This window comes from Rhinatrema bivittatum, chromosome 6 (genome assembly GCF_901001135.1).
Source record: "Rhinatrema bivittatum chromosome 6, aRhiBiv1.1, whole genome shotgun sequence".
Lineage (NCBI taxonomy): Eukaryota > Metazoa > Chordata > Amphibia > Gymnophiona > Rhinatrematidae > Rhinatrema > Rhinatrema bivittatum.
In genome coordinates, this window is record NC_042620.1 from 203724513 (window position 1) to 203751746 (window position 27234).

At 44.4% G+C, this 27234-nt stretch overlaps 1 protein-coding gene across 1 annotated transcript in view; it reads right to left on the minus strand.

The window, feature by feature from the left end:
- Window positions 1-62: 62 nt before the first annotated feature.
- The window catches only part of LOC115094675 (RNA-binding protein 44-like), a 276873-nt gene continuing 249701 nt past the window's right edge, over window positions 63-27234 (minus strand). Inside the window, exons 4-5 of the mRNA XM_029607927.1 lie at window positions 14484-14542; window positions 63-252 (exon numbers count right to left, since the gene is read on the minus strand). Coding sequence (XP_029463787.1) covers window positions 63-252; window positions 14484-14542 — 249 coding nt within the window. The remainder of the gene's footprint in view (window positions 253-14483; window positions 14543-27234) is intronic.

Sequence of the window (27234 nt, forward strand, 5' to 3'; positions counted from 1 at the left end):
TTACGCACGTATGTTACGCACGTAACCCTTTGAAAATCTGCCCCATTGTCTAGTATTAAATTTTAAAAAATTAAGGTAAAACCATGCCTTTTAGAAAAGCAGTCCTCTTCCATTGCCAGCTTGTACACACTCCAGCAATGCTGCTGACACATCCAGTAGTGATAACATAAAAGTTGCAGCTCTGCTTTCACTGCTCTCTGCAGATGATTAAAGGATTGACCCTTTTCAGCTTGGTTGGAAAGTTCATATATCCTTTAAAAAAAATTATATAGTCAGTATCCATGCTTAAACAGAAAAAATATAAAAGACTAGCAGAAACACCTGTTAAAAATGACGGATGAAAATATCTACAGGATTAGCCTTACTCCCTCAACATGGACACTGAATGCCTGTACACATTGGCTATGCTTCCAAAATATTTCCCCACCAAATACAGAACGCGCATACCTGTCACACCTGGGGAAAGTATGCACAATGTTTCTTACAGTATGTGTACGTTTAACCATAAATCACCATTTAGGCACATACAGTGTTTCAGACCCGAGGAAAACATATAAAATGGTAAAAGCATTTTCCTTAAATTTCTTACTTAACATTCCTAAAGACTATTTTGACTGAGATATAGAGTGTACACCAATGGAAAAAAATCATTAAATTTCCCCCAAAAGCAGCATAGATATGGTTCTTCCTGTTCGAGCCATGTCAGAGAACATCTGTAAGAACCTGTAGAAGGGTTTCATCCGCCAGTCTGATTCCCCGGCTGGGGCCGGCTTCTACTTCGTGGGCAAAATGAATGGGACCCTTCGCTCATGTATTGATTACCAGGGTCTGAACGCCATTATGGTGAAAGACCGATATCCGCTTCCCCTTATAGCCGAGCTATTCGATCGTCTGCAAGGGGCCCAAATCTTCTCGAAACTGGATCTCTGAGGGGTGTACAACCTCGTCCGGATCAAGGAGGGGGACGAATGGAAGACAGCATTTAACACCCGGGATGGCCATTAGGAATATTTAGTCATGCCGTTTGGCATCAGTAACGCACCCGCCATCTTCCAAAACCAAGTCATGTACTTGGATGACATCCTGATTTATTCTAAGACCCTGCATGCCCATCGACAGGATGTCTGTCGAGTTCTGCAACATCTGAGTGAAAACAACCTGTACGCCAAGCCAGAGAAGTGCGTCTTTGAGAAGGCCTCCCTTCCCGGGACATATTGTGTCCAACCGCGGGTTCTGTATGGATCCAACCAAGCTGAAGAGCATCCAAGACTGGCTGCGACCCACTGGACTGCGCTCGCTCCAAGATTCCTTGGGTTTGCAAATTGCTACTGCAGCTTCATCAAGAACTATTCCAGATTGGCTGCACCTCTCACGACCCTGACACGCAAAGGAGCCCAAGTCAAGGACTGGCCGTTTGAAGCCCTGGACTCCTTTTGGGCCCTTAAAGAGGCCTTCTTGCGCAAACCGTGTCTCTGACACCCGGATCACAGATTCCCCTTCTTTGTAGAGGTGGACACCTCCTCGGATGGGGTGGGAGCTGTACTGAGCTAACATGATTCTTCTGGGATCCTGCACCCTTGCTCCTTCTTCTCCAGGAAGTTTAACCAGGCCCAGCGAAGCTATGCCATCAGCGACCAAGAACTTCTGGCCATTAAGCTTGCCTTTGATGAGTGGCGTCATTGGCTGGAGGGTGCCCAGCATCGGATTACTGTCTATACCAACCATAAGAATCTTGAACACCTGCATCAGGCCCAGATCCTTAATCCCCGCCAAGCCTGCTGGGCCTTGTTCTTTACACCTTTCAGCTTCGAGTTGCACTACCGGCCGGCTATCAAGAGCCCTCTCCTGCTCTTTCTCTCCAGAGGACCACGCAGCGCCAGCACAGCACATCATCGATCCTGCCGAATTATCATCGCAGCTACCCAGACAGTTCCACCAGGTATGACTGTTGTACCTCGGAGGCTTTGTGACAGAGTCCTTAAGTGGGGACATGACCCCCGTACCTCCAGGCACCCTGGGCAGGCGAGGACCCTAGCTGTGCTTCAGCAATTTTATTGGTGGCCCCACATGCGGCAAGATGTCCACGCGTACATGGCCTCTTGCCCTACCTGTGCCCAGCAGAAATCACTGGCAGGCAAACCCTGGGGCCTGTTGCAGCCACTCCCGATGCCAAGCGAACCATGGACACCTATCCACAGATTTCCTTGTGGACCTACCCGCCTCTGGTGGTAACACCGTCATCTGGGTGGTGGTGGACCGTTTTTCTAAAATGGCCCACTTCACAACATTGCCCAGTCTTCCTTCTGTACCTCAGTTAGCACAGTTGGTTCGTCCAACATGTCTTCCGACTCCATGGTCTCCCACAACACATCACCTCTGACCGTGGGCCCCAGTTTACCGCCAAGTACTGGCAGAACCTGTGTAAGAAATTTCATGTTTTTCTGGATTTCATCTCAGTCTACCATTCTCAAGTGAACGGCCAAGCAGAAAAAAACAACCGAACCCTAAAACAGTTCCTGAGAACTTATATAAATGCCCGACAAGATGACTGGGCCAATCTGCTCCCCTGGGCTGAGTTCTTGCACAATTCACATCCTTGTACCACGAATGGAGCCTCCCCATTTCAAATAGTCTAAGGGAAGCAGCCACTTCCTTTTTTACCTCTTCCACTATCCGTTCCCACCCGAATGACAGCTGAGAGGTTGAGAAGACTCTGGACCCATGTGCAACAGATGATCCAGGAAGCAGCCTGCTCCTGGATGGCGATTGGTAAACTAAGAAGTTTACCAATCGCCATCGTAGACCGGCACTTCAATACTATCTAGGGGAGAGGGCTTGGCTCAGCACCCTCTTTATTCGGTTGAGAGTTCCATCCATGCGCCTCGCACCCCACTATATCGGACCATTCCCCATATTGCGGCAGCTGGGGCCGGTGACTTACCAACTCCGCCTACCACCCTCTCTGAAGATCCACAACACCTTCCATACTTCATTGCTAAAGTTCTTCGTGCTTTCATGGCCCTCCCGGAAAGCACCTTATCCTCCTCAGATCTCCGCGGAGGAGGACACTACCTACCAGGTCCGGGAGATCCTTGATGTCAGGAGAAGAGGTCGGAGATAGGAGTATCTACTATCTTGGGAAAGATTCGGCCCGGAGAACTCCTGGGAGCCCTCCACCAACATTCTTGATAAGGGCTTGATCCGGCGATTTCACATGGACCATCCCAAGAAACCCAGACCCCTGGGAGGGGACCTAGAGGAGGGGGTATTATTACGGGAACCAGCCATGGAGCCCCGCAACCAACTCCCTCCACCTACTGGTGCGGCCGTCTGCTGCTCGTCGGCCCCGGGACTCTCACGGCAGCAGAGAGCCATGGCAGACGCGCTCCACCCACACGACTCCCTGCTGGACCGCCAATTCAGCCGCTCCTTCCCAGCTGGGACATCGCCAAGCTCTGCTCGGGCCTGCTCCTCAGTCCTTGCCTTGGCTACTCGGCTCCTGCTTAGTTCCTGGAAGTATGTTCCTGCATTTCTGCGTTTGACCTGCCTGTACTTCTTGACCTATGCTTGTATCCTGACCAAGAGATTCACTGCCTGCCTCGACCCTTGCTTGTGCCCTGACCAAGAGATTCGCCGCCTACCAAGACCCATGCTTGCATCCGGACCTCGGGCTACTGTGCCCGCCTCCACGACTCCTGAGGCCCCCATACAAGTCCAGCCGGCCCCAGTACCCAAGGGCTCAACCTGAGGGGAATGAGGGCTGGTAACGGTGAAGCTCCAGAGGGGTCTCAGGTCTCTCCCAGCCTTGCCTGTCGATGGTGGGGACCAGTAGGGCTCCTCTCCACTGGTGGTGTTAACTCCCCCTTGGCCCAGGGATCCACGACCCATAACACTCTCTCTCTCTCCCCCCCACCCCCCCCCCCCCTCTCCAAGATGTGAAAAAAAGGGATTATCACAGGGTGCGATAAGTGTACCATACTACCGATATTAAGTGGTATGTTATCAAGCAGTAATTTTAAAATTTGCCTAAACATGCCCCTTTTTCTTAACGCATGCATTAACACATTTTGATGAAACTAGGGGTTAGAAGGCTAAATTTTGGATCTCAGATTTTTATTAATATCTGCCCCTCTAGCTTTACAGTGGATTAGAAATGCTTCCATTGAAGAGCCAAGATGGCGGCATAAGGAGAGGTCGGTGTAAGACGGCTCTCTGATACAACTTTTTTGCCTTGATATTTCCATGCCGCATACAAAAAGAAAGGCACGGATTCGTTTGGATTCCGCTGCCCAGCCTTACCTGTGCCTTATCAGACAATAATCGAGGGTTTCTTTTCACTAACTAATGTATCGACGCCGGAGAGGAAGTCCGCTGAGTTGCCGAGTAGAGAACATACCTCGGCGATCCTGGACGCGCAAACATCATTCAGCCCTGGCGCTCCTGAGACCCCTCCCCTGCACTACCTACCCGACGCAAGTGTGGCCTCCGAGCCAGGAAGGGGCTGTAGGGGGACTAACGGCAGCGACTGTTGTTGGAGGTTTGAATGAGGAGGTGCTTGGAAGAAACGCAGAGGACCCAGAGAACGTTACAACGGAGGAGTATGCCAAAATGGAGGAATTGGCCTCTCTGGGAGCATGTGCCGCGAATACTATCCAAAAGAGGGGGATGGACTTGACAAATGAATCTGAAAAGATCATTGAGGTTTGTCGTGAGAGCGGGGTAAGCATTAACCTGGGATCTAAATTAATTAAACCTCAAGAAATAACCCTTGAAGCTGTGTGGAATGCTTTGATGACACTAGACAAATCGATAGCTTCTCTCACTTCAGTAATTATGGACACTCAAAAAAGTATACAACAAATAGAACCCGTTGTAACTCAGCATAAAGATTACATCAGTACAAGAAGTACAGACAAAATTGATCCAGAGTGAGTTTATTACCTCTAAAAAAAAATTGAAAATATGGAAAATGCCCAAAGATATTTAAATCTAAGAGTATTGAACATTCCTCATATAAAAATGATTTCTTTGAAAGATCAATTAAAAAATATATCATGGAGATACTTCAAATTCCACAAGAAGCTGTTCCGCCAATTTCTAATATATATTATCTATCTAAGAATTTGGAGGAGCATGCACCATTGGTTAATTTACCCCAGAGGAATGAATTAGAGCTTACAGCATTCCTGGAAACTTCAAGAGAAGAACAAATAGACTATCGTGGAACTTTATTGGTTTCCTTTGTATTTTCTACAGACAGAGATCGTATTTTGAAGTTGTTTCTTCGTAATAGGCAAAAATATGGGTCTATCCGGACCTTACAAAAGCTACACAAGCTTGTAGGAAGAAAATGCTTGAATTACGCCAAGAGGCAAGACAGATAGGAGCTAGAATTTCCATCAGATTTCCATGCAAATGTGATCTAAATATTAATAATACTCACTATGTATTTTTTGAAGTTTCTCAGTTACGTTATTTTTAGACAATTACAGATCTGAGGTTAATGATCCCCAGCAAAGCTCAGGACATTAAGTAATGTTACAATGATCTCCTAGATATGCCTTTTATTTTATTTTTTCTTCTTTAATGGTTTGTTCTCATTAGATCTTGGCTCTCCCTTATATGCCTGTTAAATAAGATATTACGATTATTGTTATGGGAGTTTATTGCTTATTGTCTTTTGTTATTTTATTTCTAAATTATATTTTCCTGGGAATAATAAGATGAAGAATTATGTTTTGTAAAGTAAACAATGATATTTTTCTTTGTAAGATGTTATATAATCATAAATAAAGAATTAAAAAAAAATGCTCCCATTATGTGCATGTCTGTTAAAAGCCCTCCCTCCCTACCCATCCCAGATCTTGCTCTTCCAATATAGTCTTGCTAGGGTAAATAATTTCAGTAATTGATAGCAAGTTAATTTGCTATATGTTTTCATATTAAAGGAGTTCCTTATCAAAACTCAACAAAATGACTTATTCTATATAACAACTGTTTTGCCTTTGTCTTAAGGCAAACCATCTGGAGGCTTAGGGATTGCCCCATTTGTTCATTTTAAAGAAGAATTATCTACAATAAAAAAGAAATTAGCAACCACCAAAGAAATCTCCTCCACTTTACAACATTCACAAAACTTGCCCCCACTAATACAGAAGATTTATAAATGCAGGAATAAGTGGTTTATAGAAGACTCTGGTAGAAGAAGACCTGGTGACCCAGGGACACCCACTCTTCCCAATTGTGCAGCCCAGATGTCCATCTCCACTTCTACAGAACATCCAGAAACCCAAGAAAGCAGAGTTGCTTACCTGTAACAGGTGTTCTCACAGGACAGCAGGATGTTAGTTTTCACATATGGGTGACATCATCAGGATGGAGCCCAATCACGGAACACTTTTGTCAAAGTTTCTAGAACTTTGACTGGAGCCACTGAGCATGCCCAGCATGCCACCAACCCTGCATCCAGCAGGGGTCCCCCTTCAGTCTCGTTTATAGTAAAAAGTACGTGCGAAAAATAAAATAAATTGCAAGCAAACCTAACTCCATGGGATGTCGGGTGGGTTTCATGAGTAATGTACCAAAAACACTCAAAGACGTGCAACAGGCACAACAACAGGGGTGATTTTGGAGAAGAGGGCAGCCTAAAATTCCCAGCAGGCCATTGGAAGGAAGTTGGGTATTAAGCTGAGAATAAATTGTGCAGAACAGATTGACCAAAGATAGAATCTTGCCTGCCAGCCTTGTCTAGGCAATAGTGAGCTGCAAAGGTATGAGAGAACTCCATGTAGCAGCCCTGCAGATGTCAGCAATAGGTACAGAACGAAGGTGTGCCACCGACGTTGCCATTGCTCGAATAGAGTGCACCTTAACGCGTCCCTGGAGCGAAAGGACAGCTCGCTGATAGAAGAAAGAAATACAGTCTGCCAGCCAGGAGGAAAGGGTCTGCTTGCCCACCAGTATTCCCAGTTTAGTGTTATCAAAGGAGACAAACAGCTGGGTGGACTTCCTATGGCCTGCAGTGCGTTCCAAATAAAAGGCTAGCACACGCTTGCAGTCCAATAAATGCAGAGCCCGCTCACCTGGATGTGAATGGGGTCTTGGAAAGAAAGTAGGTAGGATAATAGACTGATTTAAATGAAATTCAGAGACTACCTTCGGTAAAAACTTAGGATGAGTGCGAAGCACCACACGATCATGGAGATATTTTGTGTAAGGTGGGTATGTAACCAGCGCCTGTAGCTCACTGACCCTGCGAGCGGATGTTACAGCAAGAAGAAAGAGCATTTTCCAAGTAAGATAACATAGCTTGCAGGAGTGCAGAGGCTCAAACAGAGGTTTCATAAGCCGTGCTAATACCACATTGAGGTCCCAAGAAGGGGCTGGAGGACGCAAAAGGGACTTGAGGTGAAGCAAGCCCCTCATAAAACGCGCCACCAAAGATTGTGTCGATAACAAGACATCCCCTATAGCTTTATGGAAAGTGGCTACCGCACTGACATGAACCCTAATGGAGGAAGTCTGTAGACCAGACTCTGAGAGGTGCCAGAGGTAGTCTAGGAACTTCATAGTGGGGCAGGTAAAGGGATTTATTTCTTTTGATGTGCACCATAAGGAAAACCTTTTCCATTTGGAATGATAAGATTTCCTTGTAGAAGGCTTTCGTGAAGCTACCAGGACATGGGATACCGGGTCTGAGAGATTGAACGGTTTTAATATTAGAGTTTCAACATCCAGGCTGTCAGGGTTAGGGCCTGGAAGTTTGGATGACGCAGCTGCCCATGGTTCTGAGATATCAGAAACGTGTCTATGCATAGGCGAATTTGTGGATGGACTGAGAGGTCGCGAAGGATGGGAAACCACACCTGGCGTGGCCAGTGAGGGGCTATGAGAATCATGAAGCCTTTGTCCCATCATAGCTTCACGAGAGTCTTGCTTATGAGAGGAAGTGGGGGAAAGGCGTACAGGAGACCCACTGTCCAAGAGAGAGTGAAGGCGTCTCTTGGTGGTCTTCTCTGACTGTGATGTAGTGAGCAGAAGTTCTCTACTTTGCGGTTGTGAATTAACGCAAAGAGGTCTACAGTCGGATACCCCCACTTCTGGAATATGCTCTCCGCCACCGTGGGGTTCAGGCACCACTCGTGTGGATGAAATGTGCAACTGAGTTTGTCTGCTAGTACATTGTCCACGCCCACCAGGTAGGTCGCTCTCAGTAGCATGGAATGAGAGAGAGCTGAAGCCCAGATTTGTGCTACTTCCTGACATAGCAGGTAAGAGCCAGTTCCTCCCTGCTTGTTGATGTACCACATCGCTACTTGGTTGTCTGTTTGGATTAGGATTGTCTTGATGGTGAAGCAATCTTGGAAGGCTATAAGGGCATATCTTATTGCCCTGAGCTTCAGAAATGTATCTGATGTTGTGATTCCGCTGCAGACCAGGTTCCCTGGGTCTGCAGGTTGTTGACATGGGCTCCCCACCCTAGAGTGGAAGCATCTGTTGTCAGTGTTATCTGGAGCTCTGGAGATTGGAAAGGTAGTCCTCTGACCAGATTGGACTCCTGGATCCACCAAGCTAGTGAGAAACGAAGTTGCCTGGTGACATAGACAATGTTGGACATTGGATGGTGGGCCTGAGACCACTGGGACTTTAATGTCCACTGCGCTACTCTCATGGCAAGACGAGCCATTAGTGTAACATGGACCGAGGATGCCATATGGCCCAACAAGATGAGAAGATGAGCCGTTGTGGTTCGGCAAGTTCGTATAGTGGTGCAAGCATAGCCAGAGTGTGCGTGCAGTCCTTTGGAAGAAAAGGTTTTGCTTGGATGGTGTTGAGATCCGCTCCAATGAAGGAGAGGACTACCTTTCCAAGCTGATTGAGCTGGATGTTCACTAGGATGGCGCTGCTCTCTGCATTGGTGGAGGGGTGGAAGGGAATTGGGGCCGGAGGGTGCTGGAAGCCAATAGAGATGGGTGGAGGGAGAAAAAAGGGGGGGGGGGGGAAATGGATAAACTGCGTAGCTTGCTGGGCAGACTGGATGGGCCGTTGGTCTTCTTCTGCCGTCACTTCTATGTTTCTATGAGATGGAGTCAGATTGGACTTTGGATAATTGACTAGAAATCCCAATGATAGTAGTAGTCGCAAAGTGAGATGGAGGGAGTGAAGAACTGCCTCCGCGGATGGGCCCCTCAGTAACCAGTCATCCAGATAAGGATAGATGTGAGTGCCTAGCCGCCTCAAGTATAATGCTACTACTGCCAGGCATTTCGTGAAGAGGTGCCGATGCGAGACCGAATGGAAGCACTCTGTACTGGAAGTGCCAGTTTCCGACAAGGAGCCGGAGGTATTTTCTGTGAGACAGGGTTATTGCTATATACATATACGAGTCTTGTAGATCTAGAGCGCAAAGCCAATCTCCCTGTTGGAGAAGAGGGAGTAGGGAGCCTAAGGTTACCATCCTGAACTTCTCTTTCCGTAGATGCTTGTTTAGGGCATGAAGATCTAATACTGGATGAGTGCCTCCTGATTTTTTTGGTATTAGGAAATACCGGGAGTAGAAGCCCTTTTCCCTTTGTAGAGGGGGTACGTGTCTATGGCATTGGCTTGTAGAAGGGATTTTATTTCCTCCTTTAGAAGTGGAGAGGGGTCGGTGGAACTCCACCCCGGACGAGGAGGAGAATCTGCCGGAAATTAGAGGAAGTTTAGATGGTAACCTTGAGCTACAACCGACAGGACCCACTGATCTGTGGTGATTGTGTGCCACTTGTTGGTGAAGTGACAGAGATGGCCGCCTACTGGTAGAGATGACAGAGGTGGAAATTGGCAAATGCTCTCTAGTGGGGAGTCAAAATCCCAAGGAAGTACCAGGTTGTGCAGTTGGTTGAGTCTTCTGAGGTCTGGTCTGGCGAGGTTGAGCCTTCTGATAGGGTCTGATTGGACGAGACCGAGCTGGAGGAGGGTAGTATCTGCATGCTTTGAAGGTGGTCCTTTTAGCCTCCCTTCTGAATGGGCATTTAGAAGAGGTAGAGAACTCTGTGTTCCCGGCAGAGAGTTGTCGCAATGTCTCATTATGATCTTTGAGCTGAGCGACTATCTCCTGAATCTTCTCGCCGAAGAGGTTATCTCCCATACAGGGAAGGTCTGCCAACCGCTCCTGAACCTCTGGACACAGATCTGAGGATTTCAGCCATGCCCACCTCCTGGCACTTATTCCAGCTGCAGAGCCCTGGATGCTGTGTCAAAGATGTCATAAGCGGAGCGCAACTTATGCTTGCCAACATCAAAGTCTTTTTTAAGAATAGAATTGAGCTGATCCTGGAACTGGTCAGGGAGGGAATCAGAAAATTCCTGAAGCTGCTTAAAGAGATTCCTGTTGTATTGCGAGATGTAGAGTTGGTAAGCTGCAATACAGGAAATTAGCATGGCCCCATGAAAGACTCTATGACCAAAAGCATTGAGGAACTTCTGCTCCTTCCCTGGAGGCGCTGAAGAATGAGGCCGCTGTCTTCTGGCCTTCTTTTGGGTGGATTCGACCACCACTAAATGGTGGGACAGCTGAGTTTTCTGGAAGCCAGGTGCTGATTGGACTAAATAAGTAGCATCAGTCTTACGGTTATCAGGTGGGACTGTCCCTGGATGCTCCCAGTTGCACTGAAGAAGGTCAAGGAGGACCTCATGGACAGGTATGGACATTACCTCCTTAGGTGCATCAACAAACTGAAGAACTTCTAGCATTTTGTGTCTGGAGTCTTCTTCAGTCTGGAGAGTAAATGGTATGGTCTCTGACATCTCTTTGATAAAATTTATCAAAGAGAGGTCTTCTGGTGAGGATCTCCGTCTTTCCTCTGGAGGTGAAGGTTCAGATGGGATATCCCCTGTATCCTGAGAATCTGATGAATCATCTGACCAGGGCTAGTAGGATTGATCCCCAGCACCCGATGAGCCTCCAAATGGTTAAAAAGGGCCTCCTCCGGCTGGAGGAGGTTTGGGCACCGAAGGTATCGGAGGAGGCATCGGTGGCATCAGCGATGGCATCGGTAAAGGTTGATGTGGTATCGGAGGCAGACGGGGCACAGAGGAACTCTGTGACCATGGTGGACGCCTCAGTGGCAATACTCCAGAAGGCCCTGGAATCGGATCTGGCATCGTTGCACCCTCCTCCTCTGAGGAGAGATGGATGGGCGTCAATGGAGCAGGAGGAATCGGTGTTTTCATCAGTGCAGAAGGCAGAGCACCGATGAGGGTGTTCAGTCTGTCAAGTAGCGGTGCGAGCATCGGTGGTGTCGGATCCGGCACCAGAATCGGACTCGGCATTGGTGCCAAGGGAACCGGATGAGCATGGAGAGCCTGCACCACTGTCTCTTGAACCATCTGGTTCAATTCCTCATGGAACACTGGTGTTGTTCAGACCAGTTCTGGAGTGGGAGGCTGGATGGGCACTGCCGGAGTGTCCACAGGTATACGTGGAGTCTCAGCCGCCATTCCCACTGCAGGCAGGGAACGCCTCAGTGTACCTTGCATGGAGGAGGATGGGGGCTCCTCGGCACGGGCCTTTTTTCTCGGTGGCTCGGTCGAAGCTGAAGTTGAAGCTACCGGTGTGCCCGGATCTGACGGCAAGCTATTTCGATGTTGATGATGATGTTTGTCTCGATGCTCGCCTTTGCCCGTGTCTGGCACTGAAGAAGCAGAAGCTGAAGCCTTCGATGATGATCTGGAGTCATCAGTGTCCAACCGATGGCGAGACTTGGCAGGCAACGGTGTCGATGACTTGGAAGCCTTAGCTGAAGGAAGCTGCTTGGTATGAAATAATAAAGCCATCTTTTCCAAACGAGCCCGACGACCCTTAGGGATCATTTGGGCACAGTTGGTACATGTATCCACATCATGGGTAGGGCCCAGACAAAGCACACAGACCTGGTGAGGGTCGGTGATGGATATTGTCCAAGGACAATCTGGGCACCTATGAAAACCCGTCACCATCATTGCCGTCAAAAATTTAGGCCACGGGGCGGTCGGTGACCATCTAAGACTTGGAACCATCGGTACCTGACCCAAAAGTTAGTAAAACTTACCAGACGGTCGTGGTATTAACAGTGTACAGGGGAACCCCAGCCGGAGTGAAAATGTTTGCAAATTTTGAAATTATTTCCTGAGGAAAAAATTCCTGCCAGGAATTCATGAGAGAGCTCCTCACACTGCGTGACCAAAGCTGCAAGGAAAGAGACTGAAGGGGACCCCTGCTGGATGCAGGGTTGGTGGCATGCTGGGCATACTCAGTGATGCCAGTCAAAGTTCTAGATACTTTGACAAAAGTGTTCCATGATTGGGCTCCATCCTGATGATGTCATCCATATGTGAGGACTACCATCCTGCTTGTCCTGTGAGAATAAATGGATTATAGTAAGCTCTGACAGAATAAGACCTATAACACAAGAGATACCCATTCTCTCATATGACTCGAGTACTCAATGTCTTTTCTTATTGGAAATTAAAGATGCTCTAGCAATGAAAGCTGAAGTGGTATCTGAAAGGAAAGAAGATACCCAATGCACTCAGAAATCCCATAAAACAATCAGAAATCATAAGAGAAAGTTCATTGTACTGGGGAACTTGGTCATCAAAGACACTGATTTGGGAATTCATATTGAGGGGAACACAATATTTAAATGCCGTCCAGGATACTCAGCTGGTAGAAGAACAAACCAGATAGTCAATGTAATTAAAGAAGAAAGAAAGGACTCTAAAATAGATTTGATTATTCATCTGGGGACCAACAATCTTGCTAGAAATAGCTAGAAATAGCGTCACATCCATTCAAATAGGCTTATTTATTTACTCTGCCATACTATCACATTAATCGGATGAAATGTAAATATTGCTTTGTTTAACCTCTCCCCTCTTCCAGCTCCAAGTTAATTTTCCCTGTTTTATTGTAACTTTCTCACACCCTTTAATTGATTCACTGTATTTAAAGTTCACAGTTTTATTGGAAATATTTATTACGTTACGCTATACTTTACACACATTGTTATTTGTAAACCGGGTTGATGTGATGCCTGTCATGAAACTCGGTATAACAAAAATAATAAATAAATAAATAAATAAATAAATAAATAAAATCAAAACAGTCCAAAGCGACTTCCAGACTCTGGGGAAGCAGATTGGCATACGGCAACAACTACTGCTTTTTCAAAAGTGTTACCTGTTCATGGAAAGGGGAAGGAAAAGATAAGCCATATAGACAACTTCAATACATTGCTCAAAGTGTAAGGAAGAAGATTTTGGATATATTGGGGGCTAGGGCTGTGTATGAAACAGTAAAAGGCTAAGGGCCTGATTTTAAAAAGCATTTAAATGCTTAAAGTAGGTTTTACATATATAAAAACTTAATTCATGTAAGTGGGCTTTTGAAAATTGCTACAATATATGCTACTGAATTGTCCATAGAATGTACTCACATAAGTGCACTTTACTTGAGTAAACGGCTTTTGAAAATTACTACGATAGTATGTTACATTTATGTGCATAACGTCTTTAAAAATTAACTCCTATAAGTTACAGATGGCTTACATCTGTCTGCAACAAACCAAATCAAACACATTTTCCCACTCAGAGTAGGTTACTAAGAAAACATATCAAACAAAATAAACCTACTCAATACATTAAATTTATTGTAGTGGATTACCACCATTCACTTTCAAAAATGTTTTATTTTCAATTTTAAACATTAAAAGCAGTTGAAATTCACTATAATAAATTTATTGTATTGAGTAGGTTTATTGAGTTTGATATGTTTCCATCTGTCTGTGGCAGGAAAAAGAATCCTAAAATGAGAAATTCATATCATATGTCATGAGGCATTTAAACTAGAGGATGGGGGTGGTAGTAGGGAGTTGGAATGTCCCGTGGTAAATTTACGATTTTCAAAAGGGTATAGATAGAAATTAGTCAGCCACATTATTTTAAGTCAGACGCATTATTTTATTTACATAGGATTAGATATGCATGAGCTGCTTTCCATGGATTTGCATGCCATACAATGCAGTTCATTGTAACAGGAACAGGTTTCTGGCTTAAAAATTGGGCAATAGCACAATATAGCCACGATAGGCTATATCACTTGATATACACTGTTTAATGCTCGTTATAGCCTTATCGTGTCTTATTAAATCTTCCCCTTAGCTGGATAAGAGCTAATTTTCTGCCTCATCTGGCATAGTTAGCCAGACAATTATAACCTATAGTTAAGCCAGATAAACCTATCCAACTAACTAGAAGACAGCCAAGTAAGTTGGATACGTTTCTCCAACTAACCTGCTAGCTGGATAGTAGTTGAATACTGGCCTCTAAATTATCATATGATACACAATAAATTAACTTTTCTAACCTCACCCACCTTCTATTTCAGTACACAGAATAAATGCATAAATATTAACGCTCACAAGACAACATAAATTATGCTTTTAAACACTAAAATAATGTACCTTTCTGTGCTTTCCTTTACATTTTTGTCATGTTCTTTATTTTCTATGTTTAAAGAGTCCTGCAAAAACCAAAGAGTTCATAGAAAATAATTAACCTAACAACTTGAATAACCACTGTAACCAAATAGTTAACTGAGAACCATGTATTAACCTTTTAACAAAATCTAAAATTCTAAAATAAAACGTAGAAAACAAAGTCTGTATCAGCAATCAACAGCAAAATTATGCAGCTCTGTTTAACTGCAAAAGCCATCCCATATCCAAACGCTGGGTCTGCCAAGAAATGTGGATTTCATTCTTAGCTCAGCCTCTTGATCCTCAGTGCTGCTTAGGTGCTATAAAACATTCAAACTGTGGAGAGAAAAAGCACACATTTCTCTTACTCAAACACCTAGCAGCTGCCCAAAAAGTGACACTCAAGTTCTCTCCAACATTAAGTTTCAGAAGTCATATATTCTCAAATCATATCAATAGGATTTTTATTGTTGTTTATACCCACCAACATTAATAAGATATAGCAGAGTTGCTTACCTGAAACAAGTATTCTCCTAGGACAGCTGGATTTAAGTCCTCAGACATGGGTGACATCATCAGATGGAGCCCAATGTGGAAAACTTAAGTCAAAATTTCTAGAAACTTTGACTAGGCACACTAAGCATGCTCAGCATGCCCTATACCACATGTCCACATGGGGGACCATCTTCAGTCTCATAACATAGAATTTTGATAAAATAAAATAAGAGAAACCCAACTCTGCGGGGTGACAGGTGAGTTTCGTTAGGACTAACATCATGCTGACCTCGGAGAATACCTGGTACAAGTAAGCAACTCTGCTTTTTCTAAGGACAAGCAGGATGGTAGTCTTCACACATGGGTGAATCCCTATCTATAGGCTGCTCCCCAACACAAAAGGGGACCAACAGACACCTAACCAGGTGCCAACGGGCACAACACCACCAGTGCTATTGGTAACAGAGTGGGAGACAGCCTGAACCCAAACAATGGGCCCTAGGTTGAAAGAGTTGGATTCTACACTTCAAACAGGTTCCAGAGAACAGACTGGCTGAACCTACTGTCACATCAGCCATCCCTATCCAGACAATAATGGGATGTGAATGTGTGGAGAGAACTCCACGTCACAGCCTTGCAGATCTCATCCAGGGGAAGTGCTCGCAAGGTGGCTCTGACATTGCCATGACTGACAGAATAAGCCTTCACATGACTCCTAAGATGCAGTCCCGCCTGAGCATAACAGCAATCAAGCAGTTTTTGTGTGGGGCAGGAGAACGGATCTAGGGGCTTCTACTCACACCACACAGAAAACCTCCTCAACTTCAGTCCGTAGGTCTTTCTATGGAAGGCTTTCTGGAAGCCACAAGTACATAAGAAACATAAGAAATTGACAAACTGGGTCAGACCATGGGTCCATCAAGCCCAGCATCCTGTTTCCAACAGTGGCCAATCCAGGTAACAAGTACCTGGCAAGTACCCAAAAAATAAGTATATCCCATGCTACTGATGCTAGTAATAGCAGTGGCTGTTTTCTAAGTCATCTTGATTAATAGCAGGTAATGGACTTCTCCTCCAAGAACTTATCCAAACCTTTTTTAAACCCAGCTACATTAACTGCACTAATCATATCTCCAGCCATCAAATTCCAGAGTTTAAATGTGAGTTGAGTGAAAGCAAAATTGTTTACCTTGTAATAGGTGTTATCCCAGGACAGCAGTATGTAGTCCTCACATATGGGTGACGTCACTGATGGAGCCCTATCATGGAAAACCTTCTGTCAAAGTTTCTAGAAAGATCTGACTGGCACATTGAGCCCACTGAGCATGCCCAGTATGCCATGATTCCTCGAGCCACAGGAGTCTCCCTTCAGTCTCGTATGCAGCAATAAGCGTTAGCAAAAATGAAATAATAAAACGTATCGGACCCAACTCCGCGGGTTGACGGGTGGGTTTCGTGAGGACTACATCCTGCTGTCTTAGGCTAACACCTATTACAAGGTAAGCAATTTTGCTTTATCCCAGGACAAGCAGGATGATAGTCCTCACATATGGGTGATTAGCAAGCTATAGGCTGAGTCATTTTGTAGTGAAGCAACACTGAAGAATTGTTGGTGAAAATGAGGCAGCCGAAAATCACAGCAGGTTGGATGTAAAAGGAGTTGGGATTATACTGGAAACAAGTTCTTTAAGACAGATTGTCCATAGGCTGAATTTTGTCATCCTTCTTTGTCCAAACAGTAATGAGCTGCAAAGGTGTGAAGAGAACTCCATGTTGCAGCTTTGTCAAGAACTGGCACTGAACGATAGTGTGCTACTGAGGTTGACATTGCTCTTACTGAATGTGCTTTTACTCGCCCTTGGAGAGGAAGGCCTGCTTTTTCAGAGCAGAACTCTATACAATCTGCTAGCCAGTTGGAGAGAGTGTGTTTGCCCACTGGATTACCAGGTTTGTTTGGATCAAAAGAAACAAAGAGTTGAGTGGATTTCCTATGGACAGCAGTGCGGTCTAAGTAGTATGCTAGCGCACGTTTACAGTCCAAGGTATGTAAAGCTCTCTCACCTCGGTGAGAATCATGTCTTGGGAAGAATATGGGCAAAACTATGGATTGATTCAAATGGAATTCCGTAACTACTTTGGGAAGTACGCATATCCAGCATAGCTCTCTGCTTCAACGGCAGGAGACAAAGACTGATACTTCACGCATAACCAGCATAGCTCTCTGCTTCAACAGCAGGGGAGAAAGTCTGATACTTTACTTGCAATGCATATCCAGAATAATTCTCTGCATCAATGGCAGGGGGAATGAAGAAAAGTGGATCTATATACAGACAACAACCAACAAGGACTGAATTACATTGTCTGGGTAAACAAATAAGCATGGGTGTAGCTTGCTTATTGCGGCGGTTACTACCCCTAACTAATTAAGCTAAATATTTCACTTAGATGCAGTTCCAACACTGCTCTCTACATTAATGGTGGGGGTGGAAGGGAAATAGAACCAAAAGGTTACTAAGAGCCAAGAGTAACAGATAAGTATGAGAAAAAAAAAGTGCAAAGCTTGCTGGGCAGACTGGATGGGCCATTTGCTCTTCTTCTGCCATCATTTCTATGTTTTCTATGTTTCTATGGGAAGGAATTTTGGATGTGTATGAAGTACCACTCGGTCATGTAGGAATTTTGTATAGGGTGAGTATGTGACAAGTGCTTGTAACTCACTAACCCTTCTAGCAGATGTAACGGCTATTAGGAAGATAGTCTTCCATGTGAGAAATTTAAAATCACAGGAATTCATGGGCTCAAAGGGAGAATGCATGAGCCTTGTTAGCACCAAATTACAGTCCCATTCTGTGACTGGTGGCCAAATTGGTGGTTAAAGGTGAGTTAAACCTGTCATAAATCTACTCACAAGAGGTTGTACGGATATTGGTGCATCTCCCATTTTATTATGGTAAGCCGAGATTGCACTTAAGTGTACTCTTACAGATGAGGTCTGGAGACCAGAGTTTGAAAGGTGCCATAGATAGTCTAGTAAACAGGGTGTGGGGCAGGAAAAAGGGTCAATGTCTTTTTGCGTGCACCACAAAGTGAATCTTTTCCACTTTGAAGAATAGTTCTTCCATGTGGAAGGTTTACGTGAAGCTATAAGCACTTGAGAGACATTAGTGGAAAGATTGAGTGGTTGTAAGATTAAGCTTTCAACATCCAGGCTGTCAGAGATAGGGACTGAAGGTTGGAATGGTGCAACCTGCCCTGATCCTGAATTATGAGAGTGGGAGCTACACCCAGGAGAATTGGCTCTGTGATTGATATGTCGAGAAGTATGGGAAACCACATCTGTCGAAGCCAATATGGGGCTATGAGTATCATGGACCCCTTGTCCTGTTGTAGCTTCACTAGAGCACTTCACCTAACTGTGAAGCACTCCTTACCACCCTGGGTGCAATGGGCTTTAAACAAATCATAGAAAAACCTACCCATAAAGCAGGACACACTCTGGACTTCATCTTCATCAATTCTAATATATCTTATAAAATGATCCTATCTGTACCACAATTCCCTGGTCAGACCATTCAATAATTACAACCACACTCATGACTCAGAAGCCCTAAACCTCCTCAACCACCTTCCACCATCCAATTTAGGAAAACCTGCACTTCTGACACACTCAGTGATCATCTCACCAAAAGAACTCCCCAATCTGGACACCACTAGCCCAGATGCAGCCTTCCTCTCTTGGCACAATATCACTGAGGCAATAGCAAATAAATTATGTCCTAAAACGGTGAAAAATAATCAACTCAATACAGAAGAAGAAACAACCCTGGTTTCTCCCCAGAACTCAAGCAGATGAAACAAAACCTCAGATACAAAGAATACGAATGGCGTAAGATCCCCAACTCCACTAATTTATCTGATTACAAACGCACCCTCCACAACTACAGGATCACCATCTTAAAGACAAAAAGAGACTTCTATGCCCACAGAATACACGACCTTCAATTGATGCCAGGACCCTATTCTCTTACGTCTCCCAACTCACAAAATCCCCTACACCCACCATTCCAGACGACCAAGCACAAACCAAAGCAGACGAATTAGCACTCTACTTTCAGAAAAAAACTGCAGACACATTAGCACGCCTACCAAACAATGCAACTCCACCCTCCATAATTTTCAATTTCAGGACTTATATTGGGGCCATTCTTGATTCCTTTGAACCTACAACACCACTGGAAATCGAATCTATACTTAAGAAACTAAAACCATCAAACCAACCCAACAGATCACATTCCAACTAAAACTACTGCTTCTCATCCCGAATACTATTTCCAGAGCATTGGCCAACATTATAAATTGCTCACTCGCCCAAGGAATCTACCCGGACAGGCTGAAAACCGCATCCCTCAAACCTCTCCTGAGAAACCTAACCTCGACACAAATGAACCCTCCAACTTCCGCCCCATATCCAACCTCCCTTTTTAGCAAAAATCATGGAGAAGGTTGTTAATACACAAACTTTCTGTATACCTGGAAGAGCACAATATCTTTTCACCCATCCCAATATGGCTTTCGTAAAGCAGTTAGTACAGAAACCCTACTTATCTCCCTTGCCGATCACATCCTCATGGGCCTAGACAAAGGTCAATCTTTTATCCTAGTCCTTCTGGACATTTCCTCTGCATTTGACACCGTGAACCACTCCATCCTACTAAATCGCCCTAGCAAGAAATCGGATTAACAGGATCTGCACACAGCTGGTTTAACTCCTTTCTAAGTAACAGAAGCTTCAAAGTAAAAATCAATAACAACGAATCCCCAGATGTCAATCAACATTAGGAGTACCACAAGGCTCTTCCTTGTCACCCACACTATTCAATATATACCTCCTGCCCCTCTGTCAAACTGCTTACGGACCTAAAATTAAAATTCTATCTCTATGCAGATGACGTACAGATTCTGATTCCCATTACAGAATCTCTCCCTAAATCTCTCGCCTTTTGGGAAATCTGCCTCAAATCTATAAACAGTCTGCTCACCAACTTGAATCTAGTTCTGAATGCAAATAAGACTGAACTCCTAATCATCTCCTCGGACCACTCGGCCTTAATCAATCCACCAGCAGGCAACACCCAGATCACGCAAGTAAGGGACCTTGGAGTAATCATTGATAACCGTCTGAATCTTAAGAAAGCCATCAATAACACTACCAAGGACTGCTTTTATAAATTACAAGTCATGAAAAGGCTCAAACCCCTCCTCCACTTCCAAGATTTCAGGACAGTGCTCCAAGTCACACTCTTTTCCAAAACAGATTACTGTAACTCTCTTCTCCTCGGGCTCCCTACTTCATCTATCAAACCATTACAGATGCTTCAAAATGCTGCGGCAAGAATCCTGACTAATACCAACAGAGGAACACACATCACTCCCATACTACAGAACCTGCACTGGCTGCCAATCAAATATAGAATATTACACAAGGCTCTCACTATAATCCACAAAGTCATTCACAACCAACAACAACTAGACCTCCAGATTCCCCTCAAATTATACTCATCAGACAGACCGATTCGAGAAGCATATAAAGGCACCCTGCAACCCCCTACAACGAAATCTACTCGCCTATCATCAACCAAAGAACGAACCTTCTCTACAGCTGGCCCAGCCATCTGGAACAAGATGCCCACAGAACTCAGATTAGAACCATGCCCGCTTACCTTCCGTAAAAAACTTAAGACATGGCTCTTCATCCAGGCCTTCACTTAACCTACAGATCCAGCAATTCCTCACTAATTCAGACACTGACTCCTACCTAAACTCTCTGACAAGTGTAGCCTATACACTTATGCCTCTTCTCATCATATTATTGTATTATCTAATTTGTTCAGTTATGCCTTCTATCGCTCCGGCTATCCTAGCCCTCCAGGTTAATACCCCTTGTTATATGTAACTTTCATTTCTTGTTATATGGTTGACTTTGTTATTCCCCTCATGTTATTTGTAAACCGATCTGATATGAATTTCTTTCATGAAGGTCGGTATATAAAAATGTTAAATAAATAAATAAATAAAATAGAGTTTTAGTTATTAACGGTATCGGGGGATACGCGTATAGAAGACCTGAGTTCCAAGGGCGAGCAAAGGCTTCCTTGGCTGGCTGATGTTTCTGTTTGTGCAGAGAGTAGAACCTGTCCACCTTGTGATTCAGGTCTGATGCAAAGAGGTCTATTATTGGTTGTCCCCAACATTGAAATATCCTGGTTGCTACTAAGGGATCCAGGGACCATTTGTGAGGTTGAACTGATGACTGAGGTGATCTGCAACTACATTGTGGATGCCCGCTAGATAAGTGGCCTGGAGAAACATGGAATGTGTCGGGGCCCAGTCCCAAATCTGTGCGGCTTCTTGACAAAGGAGATATGAGCAGATTGTGATAAATTGCAGGAAAACCTTGTGAGGCTGGAAAAGTGGGCATCAAAATGGCAGATGAAATTTAATGTGGACAAGTGCAAGGTGCAAGGTGATGCATATAGGGAAAAATAACCCATGCTATAGTTACACAATGTTAGGTTCAATATTAAGTACTACTACCCAAGAAAGAGATCTAGGCGCCTTGAATACTGTGTACAATTCTGGTCGCCGCATCTCAAAAAAGATATAATTGCGAAGGAGAAGGTGCAGAGAAGGGCAACCTGGTCAAGATGGTGAGATGGACAGTGAAATGCTAAGAGAAATTAGGGAAGCTAACCAAATTGGTAGTGCAGTAATAATGGGAGACTTCAATTACCCCAATATAGACTGGGTAAATGTATCATCGGGTCACGCTAGAGAGATAACGTTCCTGGATGGAATAAATGATAGCTTTATGGAGCAATTGGTTCAGGAACCGACGAGAGAGGGAGCAATTTTAGATCTAATTCTCAGTGGAGCACAGGACTTGGTGAGAGAGGTAACGGTGGTGGGGCCACTTGGCAATAGTGATCATAATATGATCAAATTTGATTTAATGACTGGAAAAGGAACAGTGTGCAAATCCAAGGCTCTCGTGCTAAACTTTCAAAAGGGAAACTTTGATAAAATGAGAAAAAATTGTTAGAAAAAAACTGAAAGGAGCAGCTACAAAAGTAAAAAATGTCCAAGAGGCGTGGTCATTGTTAAAAAAATACCATTCTAGAAGCACAGTCCAGATGTATTCCATGCATTAAGAAAGGTGGAAAGAAGGCAAAACGATTACCGGCATGGTTAAAAGGGGAGGTGAAAGAAGCTATTTTAGCCAAAAGATCTTCATTCAAAAATTGGAAGAAGGATCCAACAGAAGAAAATAGGATAAAGCATAAACATTGGCAAGTTAAATGTAAGACATTGATAAGACAGGCTAAGAGAGAATTTGAAAAGAAGTTGGCTGTAGAGGCAAAAACTCACAGTAAAAACTTTTTAAAATATATCCGAAGCAGAAAGCCTGTGAGGGAGTCAGTTGGACCGTTAGATGATCGAGGGGTTAAAGGGGCACTTAGAGAAGATAAGGCCATCGCGGAAAGATTAAATGATTTCTTTGCTTCGGTGTTTACTGAAGAGGATGTTGGGGAGGTACCCGTAATGGAGAAGGTTTTCATGGGTAATGATTCAGATGGACTGAAGCAAATCACGGTGAACCTAGAAGATGTGCTAGGCCTGATTGACAAACTGAAGAGTAGTAAATCACCTGGACCGGATGGTATACACCCCAGAGTTCTGAAGGAACTAAAAAATGAAATTTCAGACCTATTAGTAAAAATTTGTAACTTATCATTAAAATCATCCATTGTACCTGAAGACTGGAGGATAGCAAATGTAACCCCAATATTTAAAAAGGGCTCCAGGGGCGATCCGGGAAACTAGAGACCGGTTAGCCTGACTTCAGTGCCAGGAAAAATAGTGGAAAGTGTTCTAAACATCAAAATCACAGAACATATAGAAAGACATGGTTTAATGGAACAAAGTCAGCATGGCTTTACCCAGGGCAAGTCTTGCCTCACAAATCTGCTTCACTTTTTTGAAGAAGTTAATAAACATGTGGATAAAGGTGAACCGGTAGATATAGTATACTTGGATTTTCAGAAGGCGTTTGACAAAGTTCCTCATGAGAGGCTTCTAGGAAAAGTAAAAAGTCATGGGATAGGTGGCGATGTCCTTTCGTGGATTGCAAACTGGCTAAAAGACAGGAAACAGAGAGTAGGATTAAATGGGCAATTTTCTCAGTGGAAGGGAGTGGACAGTGGAGTGCCTCAGGGATCTGTATTGGGACCCTTACTGTTCAATATATTTATAAATGATCTGGAAAGAAATACGACGAGTGAGATAATCAAATTTGCAGATGACACAAAATTGTTCAGAGTAGTTAAATCACAAGCAGATTGTGATAAATTGCAGGAAGACCTTGTGAGACTGGAAAATTGGGCATCCAAATGGCAGATGAAATTTAATGTGGATAAGTGCAAGGTGATGCATATAGGGAAAAATAACCCATGCTATAATTACACGATGTTGGGTTCCATATTAGGTGCTACAACCCAAGAAAGAGATCTAGGTGTCATAGTGGATAACACATTGAAATCGTCGGTTCAGTGTGCTGCGGCAGTCAAAAAAAGCAAACAGAATGTTGGGAATTATTAGAAAAGGAATGATGAATAAAAACGGAAAATGTCATAATGCCTCTGTATCGCTCCATGGTGAGACCGCACCTTGAATACTGTGTACAATTCTGGTCGCCGCATCTCAAAAAAGATATAATTGCGATGGAGAAGGTACAGAGAAGGGCTACCAAAATGATAAGGGGAATGGAACAACTCCCCTATGAGGAAAGACTAAAGAGGTTAGGACTTTTCAGCTTGGAGAAGAGACGACTGAGGGGGGATATGATAGAGGTGTTTAAAATCATGAGAGGTCTAGAACGGGTAGATGTGAATCGGTTATTTACTCTTTCGGATAGTAGAAAGACTAGGGGACACTCCATGAAGTTAGCATGGGGCACATTTAAAACTAATCGGAGAAAGTTCTTTTTTACTCAACGCACAATTAAACTCTGGAATTTGTTGCCAGAGAATGTGGTTCGTGCAGTAAGTATAGCTGTGTTTAAAAAAGGATTGGATAAGTTCTTGGAGGAGAAGTCCATTACCTGCTATTAAGTTCACTTAGAGAATAGCCACTGCCATTAGCAATGGTTACATGGAATAGACTTAGTTTTTGGGTACTTGCCAGGTTCTTATGGCCTGGATTGGCCACTGTTGGAAACAGGATGCTGGGCTTGATGGACCCTTGGTCTGACCCAGTATGGCATTTTCTTATGTTCTTCTTATGTTCTTATGTTCTTATAAAGGGAATGGAACAGCTCCCCTATGAGGAAAGACTAAAGAGGTTAGGACATTTCAGCTTGGAGAAGAGACGGCTGAGGGGGGATATGAGAGAGGTGTTTAAAATTATGAGAGGTCTAGAACGGGTACATGTGAATTGGTTTTTTACTCTTTCGGATAATAGAAAGACTAGGGGGCACTCCATGAATTTAGCATGTGGCACATTTAAAACTAATCGGAGAAAGTTCTTTTTCACTCAAAGCACAATTAAACTCTGGAATTTGTTGCCAGAAGATGTGGTTAGTGCAGTTAGTATAGCTGTGTTTAAAAAAGGATTGGATAAGTTCTTGGAGGAGAAGTCCATTACCTGCTATTAATTAAGTTGACTTACATAATAACCACCGCTATTACTAGCAACGGTAACATGGAATAGACTTAGTTTTTGGGTACTTGCCAGGTTCTTATGGCCTGGATTGGCCACTGTTGGAAACAGGATGCTGGGCTTGATGGATCCTTGGTCTGTCCCAGTATGGCATGGTCTTATGTTCTTACCTCCCTGTTTGTTCAGGTACCACATGGCGACTGCGTTGTCCGTTTGAATCAGAAAAGTCTTTTGTGAAAGGCAGTTCTTGAACACATGTAGAGCATAACGTATAGCTCTAAGTTCCAGGAAATTTATTTGAAATGTTGCTTTGAGTTTTGTCCAAGTACCCTGGGTTTGGAGATTGTCTATGTGAGCTCCCCAACCTAAGGTGGATGCATCTGTAATTAAAGTTATCTGTGGAACTGGTTGTTGAAAAGGTAGGCCTTTGCGCAAGTTGTTCCTGTTTACCCACCAAAGGAGAGATTAACGTAGCTGGTGGGTTATTTTAATTGGAGACAACAGTGGTTGAATTGCTTGTATCCACTGTGATCTCAATGTCCATTGGGATACTCGCATGGCTAATCTGGCCATAGGAGTGACATGAACTGTGGAGGCCATGTGACCTAGTAAAGTTAGAAACTGATGAGCTGTCGCCTGTTTCTGCGAGCTTAGCGAGTTTGCTAATAAGGAGAGTGTTTCCGCCCAATCTTCAGGTAGGAAAGCTCTTGATAGGATGGTGTTCAATTCTGCTCCAATGAATTGAAGTAGGTGAGACGGGGTGAGATGGGACTTTTGGTAATTTATGAGAAAACCCATCGAGTGCAGCAGAGTGATTGTTCATCTGAGAGAAGCAAGAGCTCCTTGTTGAGATTGACTTCTGATGAGCCAGTCGTCCAGGTAGGGGAAAACGTGTACACTTTCCTTGTGTAAGTGTGCTGCTACTATTGCTAGGAATTTCGTGAATACTCTGGGTACTGAGGCAAGTCCAAATGGTAGTACCCTGTATTGGAAATGCTGTTGACCCACCAGGAAATGCAGATACTTGCGATGAGGAGGGAATATGGGAATGTGAGCGTAAGCATGTTGTAGAACCAGAGAACAAAGCCAGTTTCCTGTCTGAAGGGGAAGCATTGTGCCTAAAGAGACCATCCTGAATCTTTCTTTTCGTAGAAATTTGTTGAGATTGCTGAGGTCTAGCATGGAACGTAAGCCTCCCGTTTTCTTTGGAATGAGGAAATAATGGGAGTAGAATCCTCTGCCCTGCTGAGTCCGGGGTACTGGTTCTATGGCTCTGGCACTCAGAAAGGAGGTTGTGATGGCATGGCACCAATGAGGACATCGAGTTTGTCCACGAGCGGTTGAAAAATTGAAATGTCTGGCTGCATTGGAGTCCCCAGCGTGGGTACTGGCATCGGGAATGGCATCGGGATCGGCATTGGTGCTGGTCCCGGCATCGGTGCTTGTTTTCTCTTCGGGGGTGGCCCCGGCATCAGTGTGGGCACCGGCATCGACAATGGTGTCGGCTTCGGCAAAGGTATCGGCATCAGTGTCGATATTCTTGGAGCGCTTCTCATACCGCCTGGCGGATGAATCCGCTCAGTTCCTCCATAATAGCTGATGCAGGCAGAGCAGCTATACGTGGTGGCAGTGGAGGTGTCATCGGCTCTACCACAGGGCCCTGCGGTGGCTCGATGTACGGCACCCCTAGGGGTGGGGAACGCCTCGGTGTAGAAGGCCTCAGTGTCTCCTGTAGACGAGGTCTCTTGGCTCGCAACTGCTCCGGCAATAACAAGGCTTCCGGAATTGAAGAATGTCGATGCCGATGTTTTGTACATTGCTCTGTGGCTTTTTCAAGGCCAGAAGTTGACTTCGTCGATGCCGTGGACGAGGTTGGTGACGACCGGTCCCCCGAGCCCTCCAGACAATGTTTTTTAATAACCAGCCTTTTTGACACTCCGGCTGGAGACGAATGGGTGGACGTTGATGTGGAAGGTAATAACTGGATGTGGAAAAGGTACTCCATCTTTTCCTGAAGTGCTTTTCAACCTTTAGCGGTCATTTCTTCACATTTTGGACATGATGAGACATCATGGGACTGACCCAAACAAAGAACACACTCAAGGTGTGTATCAGTAATCGACATTGTTCGATTATATTTGGGACATTTCTTAAAACCTGTGGCCATGATAACCGCGACAGCCATCGATGGATATCTGACTAAACATTTTGTGAACTCAAAAAGAGTCGGAAACAAAATTTCTACTCACCGGCCCGTGGTTGAAGAGAGACCCCGATGTGGGAATGAGAAAAGATATTTTAATCTGATTTTTAGACAGAGTTGTGTGAAAAAAAAAATTCACACAAGGCTCCTGCTCCGCGATGCTAAAAGCAGCATGGAAAAACGAAGACTGAAGGAAGACCCCTGTGGCTCGAGGAATCATGGCATGCTGGGCATGCACAGTGGGCTCAGTGTGCCAGTCAAAAGTTTCTAGAAACTTTGACAGAAAGTTTTCCATGATAAGGCTCCGTCAGTGACGTCACCCAT